We start from the raw sequence: 8,189 nt of genomic DNA on the forward strand, positions 1-8,189 counted from the left end.
CCCAGAAGGGTCAGTGTGGGGACGGAGGCGAGGGGGCCTGGGGCCTGAAGCCAACAGGCCAGATGACAAACCTGAGCAAGTGGCTCCTGGTCACGCAGGGAGGCAGTGGCCAAGCAGACCCTCGGCCACGCTGAGCGGAAAGAGCAGCTCAAAGGGCCGTGGACGGACCCTGGAGGTGAACCGTCGTGTCTGATTATTCAGTTAATGTTTTATTTGGTCGTTTTGGCCCTTTGTGGTTGGAAGCCGAGCCCTCTCCTACCGTAGCCCCTGCCCCGTACACGCCCGGCCTCCCCGGGGCTCCTTGGCCATCTCACTTCTGTAGCCAGGCCCGCTGTGGGTCAGGGAGCTCCCGCAGGGACCCCGGGGCCTGGGGAGGGGGGCCGCTGGGCCCTCGAACCACATCCCATATCCAGCTCACGAAGGCAGACACCTGCGTGTACACATCGGGGGTCCTGGGGTCGCCGCACCAGAGTCCGGAGAAGGACACGAGGCCGTGGGCCCGGTTCCTGCACACCAGGGGCCCCCCGGAGTCTGCCTGGGGGGCGGGGGGCGGGGAGGCAAGGTCACGGCCGCAGGTCTGGGCCTCGTTCCCAGAAGGTGCCCGTCTGGCCGGGGCCCTCCCCGCCGCAAAACCCTTCAGGGGCTGCAGCCTGTGGCTCCCACCCTCTGGTCTGCCCTCCTTGCCCTTGCTTGTGAGCCCACGGCCTTCCAGGCTGTCCTGGAAGTTGAACCGAGACGGCTCCGGTCTCGGGCTTTTCCACGTCCTGGGACCTGTTAGGGCCCCCGCTCAGCGCTTCCGGTGTGCACGCACACGTCTGCGGGGCTGTGTGCGCCGAGGGGGCCCCACCTGGTCACGGGGGAGCTGGGCTGCGTTCCCAGGCCCCGGCCCGGCCCCGGCCCTCCCTGGCCGCAGTCTCCTCGTAGCCCTGCAGGCCGGGCCGAGGCGGCGTCTTACCGAGCAGAAGCCGCGGCGCCGGCGGTCCCCGCTGCGCGTGCAGAGCATGGCCGGGCTCAGCTGGCCCCTCCAGGAGCCGTTGCAGGCGTCCAGGCCCAGCACGCGGACCTCAGCCTCCATCAGCCCGGGCGGCAGGTCCTCGAAGTCGGATACGGAGCCCCAGCCGGCCACCCGGCACCGCGCCCCCACCTTGAGGGGCCTGGCGTCCCTGCGAGGCAGCGGCAGCAGCCCCACGGCCGGACCCAGGGTGGCAGAGCCGTTCAGCTGCAGGGAGAGCGCTGGCTCAGGGCTTGCCCCCAGCCGCCCCCGGGCTTCCTGCCTCGGTTTACCCATCACGACGCCCGGGCCCTTCTTGGCCTTGTGTTCCCTGCCCGCCCGGCCTCGCCCCTGCCTGTGAGCCCTCCGGGGCTCCGCACTGTCCTGGGTCAATGCCTCCGGGCTCACGGCCAGAGTGAATTTACCGTCATTCCCCGGTGCCCCCGCCCTCCCGCCGGAACCCCTTTCCCATCCAGCCCTGAGGTCTCGGCTTAGATGTCACCTCCCCCGGGGAGCCCTCCTAGATCCTCCCGCGGTGCGACAGGAGCCTCCTCTGGGCTCTCGTGTGCCCCCGTCAGGGCCCGTCCACCCAGCGGGGACGGGCGGCTCTAAGGGCACCCCCCCGGGGCTGTTTGTTCGTGTCTGTGCCCCCAGTGCCCAGCACACAGCGGGCGCTCCATCAATGCTCATGGGATGTGCGACTCGGGCCCCGGTGTTGGTTCTCAGGCTCCCCCCGGCCTCGGTTTCCCCGGCTGCATCAGCGGATGGGAGGACCAGAGCTTCCCGGTTTTCCAGCAGAATCCGCAGGCCGGCCTGGGCACTCGCTGCCCCCTTTTCATTTCGCAGAGAGAACGCGACGCCCTCGCCGCCCCGTGCGCAGGGGCCTGTTCCCGCCACGTTGGGGTTCCATTCCCTGTTTTCTCCGCATTTGGAGAGCAGGTCTGAGGTGTTTTCCCCTCAAAACGGAGGTCCCAGGGGGGCCCGGGCCTGAGCGGGAGTGTGGAGGCGGCCTCCACCAGGAGGGACGCGCCCTGTGTGGGCAGGAGGACTCCCGGCTTACGGGGGGAGCTGCTTCCTGCCCGGGGGCCCCGCAGAGCCCTCCGCGGGGCCCGGAGCTCCCGTGTTCTGAACCCCGGGTCTGCATGTGCGCGGGGGCGGCAGTCCCTGTCCTCCCGGAGGAGGCGGCATGCAGTCGTCAGCGGTGCTGGACATTGGACAGGTGGACGGAGGGACGGGCGGTGTCTGCGGGGAGCTGCCCTGGAGGGGGGCGGGGGGTGCGAGCCTGCGGGGGGTGAGGGGAGAGTGTGGGGGGCACGGAGGGCAGAGGTCAGAGCTGACCTGACTTGGGAGCTCGCAGGGTCCCTGCGGCTGTTCCTAAAACACACGCCCGCCCCCAGCTCACCTGCAGCAGACAGATGTCATTGGCGTGGGTGGCCGGCTGGTAGTCCGGGTGCCTGATGACGGCCGAGATGCCGAACACCTGCTGCGTCGGCTCCGAGGTGCGCAGGACGTGAGCCCCCAGCACCACCAGGCCCACGCGGGGGTCCCTGCAGGGGAAGGGGCTTGAGAGCGAGCCCGGGCCTCCATCACCGCCTGCGGCCCGTGGCCCGACGTTCACGTCTACGGATGTTCTGAGCATGACGTGATGCGTAGGTTGGTCCTGCCTCACGCCTCAGGGACAAGGTGGCCGCCAACGCGTCCCCTGCTCTTGCCCGCAGCTACTCCGCGGCATCCTCGGGGTGGACGTGGGCCCTCGTCACTGCCCGCACTTGTCTTGCCCTCCCTGCAACCGCCCAGCGGAGGAGGCAGTGGCGGCTTGGCCCCGGGTGCACCCACCTGTCGCTGAAGCAGTGGGCGGCCGAGACCACCCAGCGGGCCCGCAGCAGGAAGCCCCCACACTGGTGCTGGCCGCCAAACTTCACGGACACCATGTAGGGCCGGGAGTGGGGCGTCACCTCGTGGCCCCCGATGATCCGGGCGCCCCAGGAGCCTGCAGGCGGGCGGGAGCGCGTCAGGATTGGGCAGGAAAAGGGCGCTGGGAGGGGTCGGCCGGGGCCCTTGGGGTGGGGGCGGGGGCGGGGGGGCGCGGGCAGAGAGCTGCTGGAGCCAGGGGCCCAGAGGGGGTCCCCGAGTGCGGGAGGAGGGTCTGGACCGCTGGAGCCTGGCCCCGTCCCCAGTCCCCGCGACGAGAGGGGCAGAGAGCGACCCAGAGGGCCGAGCAGCCGCACAGGTCGGGGGTCTCACCCGGGGGCCCCGTGGACAGCGCGAGGGCCAGAGGCACGGTGAGCAGCAGGCGGCCCAGGGCCCCTGCCCCGGGCCCCATGGCGGTGGCAGGCGGGCAGCTCCCTCCACAGCTCAGCAGGACAGGCCCCCCCCAACGGCCAGGAAGGGGGAACCTGACTGTGGCCTGTGGCCGGAGGTCGGCCAGGCCCTACGGCAACGCCCAGTTCTGTGCCGCGGCTTCGGGGAAGTCGGGGAAGTGGGGTGACTCTGCTGCCGCGGGGCCGTCCTTGGTCCTCCCTGCACCCAGGGCCAGGAAGCAGGGCGGCGAGGGGAGGGGCGGCTCAAGGGGCCCGCCTGGGACCACCTGCCGGCCGTGTGCCTCGGTTTACCCACCCTCTGCCCACGGCGCAGGTGCGGGGAGCTTCCTGCAGCGCCCAGGCGGCCCTCGGGGGGCAGGCCCTGGCTCTCCACCCGAACCGGGTCTGTCCCCTCTCAAGCCTTCCCGGCGCGGACCTCGGGGCTGTCAGGACCCAGGGTGGGCCCGTGCCCCGGGAAGCCCTCTGCTTGCTGCTGCCTTTGCTGCATTTACCAAGTGCCTGCTGTATACCAGCCTCTGGCAGGAGGCGGAGGGGCGAGCGTGACGGGGACAAAGGCCCCCACGCCGTGGTGCTCATGTTCCTATGGGCCGGGGGGTGCGGGGTTAGATCTGGCGATTCGGGGTCACAGTAACCACAGTCCTGGTGACTGGAGCATATGGACTCGGGGCCGCCGGGCAGAGGCTTCCGTGGGCACGGGGGCGGGGCACGAGCGGCAGGGCCTGGGGACGCCTCTGGGACACAGGGGTCCCCTTGCAGAGGCTCTGCTGAGCCCGGAGTCCTCGCCGCGTGCACGCCAGGTGGACAGGCTCCCCGCGCAGCGTGGAGGACGCAGCAGGAGAGGGTGGCTGGGTGTCGGGTGGGGAAGTAGGCCTGGCGCCCGCCGTGGTTGTTCCCACTTGGAGCCCGGGGCTGCCCTGGCGCCCGTGGGGGGGAGGGGCCCAGCACGTCCCTCGCCATGATGCCTCACCAGGGGCACAGCGGGCGGCCGGGCCTGGAGACTGGATGAGTGTGGGCCCCCCGGGGGTGCTGGGGGTCCTCACGGCCTCCAGTGTCACGCACATACGACGGTGGTCACCGGACGTGGCGAGCCTGGGCGGGAGGACCTGGTGAGGACGCAGGGTCACCCCCCGCACCGGGCCTCGACCAGGTCCCCTCTGCTGTGGGAGGCCACACGTCCCAGCTCCGGGGACGCCTCTGGGGCCGAGTGGAACCCACCACAGTCCCGCACACTGACTAGACGGCTGCGTGTGGTCACCCCATTTTACAGCCGAGGCCTAGGGCCTCCAAAACAGCAGCGGGGGGTGTAACCCACTGGCCCTGGGGGAGTGGCCTGGCCCGCATGCCCACTCCTGACTTTGGCCCCATCGTGAGGCCCACCGAGCTGCTGCGGCTGCAGGGACACGTCAGAGCAGTGGGAGGGCCAGAGGCTGGGGACCCGCGGGAAGGGACCACGGGGTGGGTGTGGCCGTTATCTGCGCGACAGCCGACCCTGTGGCCACCCGGGGCCCAGCCGCAGGTGGTGGCGGATGTTTCCTGGGGCCATGTGGGGCTCCGTCTGCCCCCAGGCCTCGCCTACCCCCCCTGGGGCTGCTGGGGCCCCCTCCCGGTCGGCACTTTCTGTCCCTGAGACCCCCGGAGAAACTGATGCACGGTGGGGGCGGGGGGCGGCTCCGGGCTCGGGGAGGGTCCCGCAGCGAGGGACTGATGGGGCCCCGAGGTGGCCGTGGCCGCAGGCCGGTCCCCACAGCCGCCCATTTCCTCCCCGTCGGGGGAGGGGGGAAGGTTGTGAAACCAATAACCGTCCTGCCTCGGCTCCAACCGCCCGGCTCGCGAGGCCCCGAGGAGCGGGCCGGGGACCAGCCCTTCATTCCCCGAACTGAGGCTCCTGACTTGTGTGGCTGCACAGCAGAGGGTGTGAGCCCCCGGACTCTGGGCTTCAGTCCGTGCAGGGTCCCCCGCGGAGGATCCGGGTGGCCCTCCCACTCCAGCAGCCGCGGCCGTGATGGCGACAACGATGGCGATGGCTCCTTGGACCGGACGCTTGCTTTTGCTATTGATTTGTTGGAGCTCTTTATACATTGAGCAGATGAACTCAGGGTCAGCTGAGTTTCTTTTCCTGAGCAACCGTCAGGGGCAGAGGCCACGGCCTCCCCGGGAGTGTGTTTAGATGCTGACGACGCCCGTGCAGACGGGACCCAGCCGGCTGGTCCCAGGTCCCTAACCTGCGGAGGCTGGGGCTCCCGGGGGTCGTGGCTCCGCCTGCTGCCCCGTGCAGGCTCCCCGCCAGCCGGGCCTGTCCGTCTGGGGGGCTCTGGAGCCTGCGGCGTCCGGCTCACCCCTTCCTGGCTCCTTTAGGGAGCTTGTGGCACCAAGAGCTCCTGAGGGGCTGCCCGGTGGGTGCAGAGGCCAGCGCTGGGCGGGGGCTCCAGGCGCGTCTCAGCGGTGGCCACCCCGTCATCACCGTCCGCTCTCGTTCGTTCCCTGACCCTGACACGCTTCACCGCAGGTTCCGTCCGCACAAGTGGAGACACTGAGGCACAGCGGAGCGCGGTGACCTCCCTGGGGTGGCGCACGCACGTCCATCACTCACCCCGAGGGGTATGCAGTCGGAGCTCAGTAGGTGCACAGCGGAGCGGCAGGAGAGGGTCAAGCAGCGAGGGCCGCTGCACGTGTGCGGAAAGCCCCCGAGCGTCCCACGGGATGCAGACAGGCCTGGAGCCCTGCACCCCGCTGCCCCTGCCCGCCCCTGCGCTCAGAGCCTCACCCCCCGCCCGCGGGAGGAGGGAGGAGGGAGGAGGGAGGAGGGCCGGGGTGGGGAGGTGCTCCCGCCGCTGGCATCGCCCGCCGCTTCCTTTAACCCACACGCTCCGGTTCTCTCGCTGAATTTGATGAGCGGTCCAGGAGCTTGGCCCAGTTCCTGAGGCGATGACGGGCGACCCGAGCAGGAGACGCAGGCCCCTGGGTCCCCTGCAGCCCTCGAGCGCCCCTCTGCGCGGCCCGCGGGGAGTGTGGGGCTGCCAAGCGCCGGGCAGAGAGCGAGGAAGGGATGTGGGGGGTGGGCGCCTCGCATGTGGGCAACGCTGAGGGGGGTAAACTGAGGCCTCTGCCCACTGTGTGTGCAGGCATCGGGGGGAGCGGCTTGGCTACTCTTCCCCAGAGCCACCCCCACACCGGGGGAACAGGTGACCTGGGGCGTCTCTGAGATGTCAGAGGGGGGAGAGGGCTCCCCTTGCCGAGTCCCCGTGTGCTCACCTGCAAAGGGCACTAGCGCCAGGCTTCCCACGGGGGCTGTCAAGGTGGACGGTGGGAGATAGGAACTGCCCGTCCCCTGGGTGTTTGCTGAGCACCCGCTGACCACCCACCCCGGGTGTTTGCTGAGCACCTGCTGACTGCTCATCCCCTGAGGCTTCCTGAGCACCTGGTGGGTGCTGGCACTTTCCTGGGTGCTGGGGCTTGGCAGCAGGGGAGACAGACAAGTCCCTGCCCTGCTGGACCACCTAGATGACACCGTCTGCCAGAAGCACTAAGGGGTAAGAGTGGCCAGAGAAGGACAGGGAAGGGGGCGGGCTTTAAAATAGGGGACCCGGGAGACCCAGCAACAGAGGGCAAGTGGGGAAGGTGCTCCTGGAGGCCGCCCTGCGGTGGGGAGAAGTGTCCACAGGTGTCCGCAGGTGCGGAGGGGGCGGTGCCGGGAGGCCCAGGCTTGCAGGGCAGGCTGGGCCCGGGCTGGGCTGTAGGCCCTGGGGAGCCACCGCTGCGCCGGACCTGACCTGACGGGTCAGAGTGGGGCGGAGCTCTCTGCTGGGACTGTGGGCTCTGAGGAAGGGGGGGCTGGGGTGCACACTGGGCCTGAGCCAGGTCAGAGGTGAGGGCGGCTCTGACTCAGGGACCGGGGACGAGGGGACTTTGGGGAGCGAGAGTCCCCTGAAGTCCAAGGGCCCCAGAGGAGGGGGCAGGAGCTCAGGGCAGGGCAGGGGTGCTGGGTAGGGTCCTGCGGGTGGCCATGCCCGGGGGGGGCCAAGGAAGTGGGGGGGAGGATGTCATCATGGAAACTGCAGGCGCTGGGGGTGACCAAGGGCACAGTGACCCCGCCCAGACCGGGATGGGGGCTGCGGCTGGGGTGCAGAGAGGGGCAGTGGGGATGCGGCCAGCGTCAGGGCCAAGGTCAGCGCCTGCCCACCCACCGCCGCCTCCTGTGGCACCACCTCCAGGCTGCCCCCCACTCCCTGGCAGCGGCTGCCTGTACCCCTGACACTGGGCCTTGGGGACTCTGAGAGGACTTTGCTCTTGACCTGAGGGTGGTGGGCGCCCTGGGAAGTTTAGGGCGGGGCAGGGACGAGCCCGGTGGGGGCCGTGGCTCCAGCAGCCCCTCCCCGTCCATACCCTCCTCTCCCTCAGGTTCCTGTACAGGACGCAGCAGCGGTGCCTCAAGCCTCGTGTCATCTACCGGCAGCCCCAGACGGAGAACGCCCCGTCCCCGCACCCAACAGGTCAGGTGCCCGGCAGGTGCTCCAGGAGCCCTGGGCTTAGGGACGGGAGGGGGAGGGGCGGCGGGAAGCCACTCGGGTGCACGTGTGCCGCGCACCTCGCGGGGTCGCATCTGGCCCAGCATGTGTTTTGGGAGCGAAGTTTGGTCGTGCACAGCCACGCGGGTGCACGTGGGTGCTGCCTCTGGCTGCGTGTGTGTGGCGACGGCCCAGCCCAGTCCTTGCACGACCGTCGGGCCTGCAGTGCTGAAGACGTTTACTCTCCCGCCTCTACAGAAGTGCCAACCCCTGAGCTAGCGTGCGCGGGCACTGTTCCAAGCCGGGTGCACATTCAGTCCTTTGGCCCTCCCGCTGCGCAGGAGGTGCGGGCTGCGGGCCGCGGGGCGCAGG

At 70.3% G+C, this 8,189-nt stretch overlaps 1 protein-coding gene across 1 annotated transcript; it reads right to left on the reverse strand.

Annotated features, from left to right (window-relative positions):
• Positions 1–188: 188 nt before the first annotated feature.
• PRSS57 (serine protease 57) lies at positions 189–3,518 on the reverse strand. The gene is made up of 5 exons (XM_041763469.1): positions 3,236–3,518; positions 2,828–2,981; positions 2,394–2,538; positions 956–1,219; positions 189–535 (listed from the first exon to the last, which is right to left on the reverse strand). The coding sequence occupies exons 1-5, from the start codon at positions 3,312–3,314 to the stop codon at positions 311–313; spliced, it is 867 nt and encodes a 288-aa protein (XP_041619403.1). The 5' UTR covers positions 3,315–3,518; the 3' UTR covers positions 189–310.
• Positions 3,519–8,189: the final 4,671 nt, after the last annotated feature.

This window comes from Vulpes lagopus, chromosome 7 (genome assembly GCF_018345385.1).
Source record: "Vulpes lagopus strain Blue_001 chromosome 7, ASM1834538v1, whole genome shotgun sequence".
NCBI classification, from domain to species: domain Eukaryota; kingdom Metazoa; phylum Chordata; class Mammalia; order Carnivora; family Canidae; genus Vulpes; species Vulpes lagopus.

What these genes read in the sequence shown, in the direction of transcription:
- PRSS57 (XM_041763469.1), bottom strand. Translation starts at nt 3,314, where the DNA reads ATGGGGCCCGGGGCAGGGGCCCTGGGCCGCCTGCTGCTCACCGTGCCT. An exon ending in GCTGTCCACGGGGCCCCCGG is followed by an intron (nt 2,982 to 3,235) that starts GTGAGACCCCCG and finishes GCCCGCCTGCAG; the next exon opens with GCTCCTGGGGCGCCCGGATC. An exon ending in ATGACATCTGTCTGCTGCAG is followed by an intron (nt 1,220 to 2,393) that starts GTGAGCTGGGGG and finishes CTCTCCCTGCAG; the next exon opens with CTGAACGGCTCTGCCACCCT.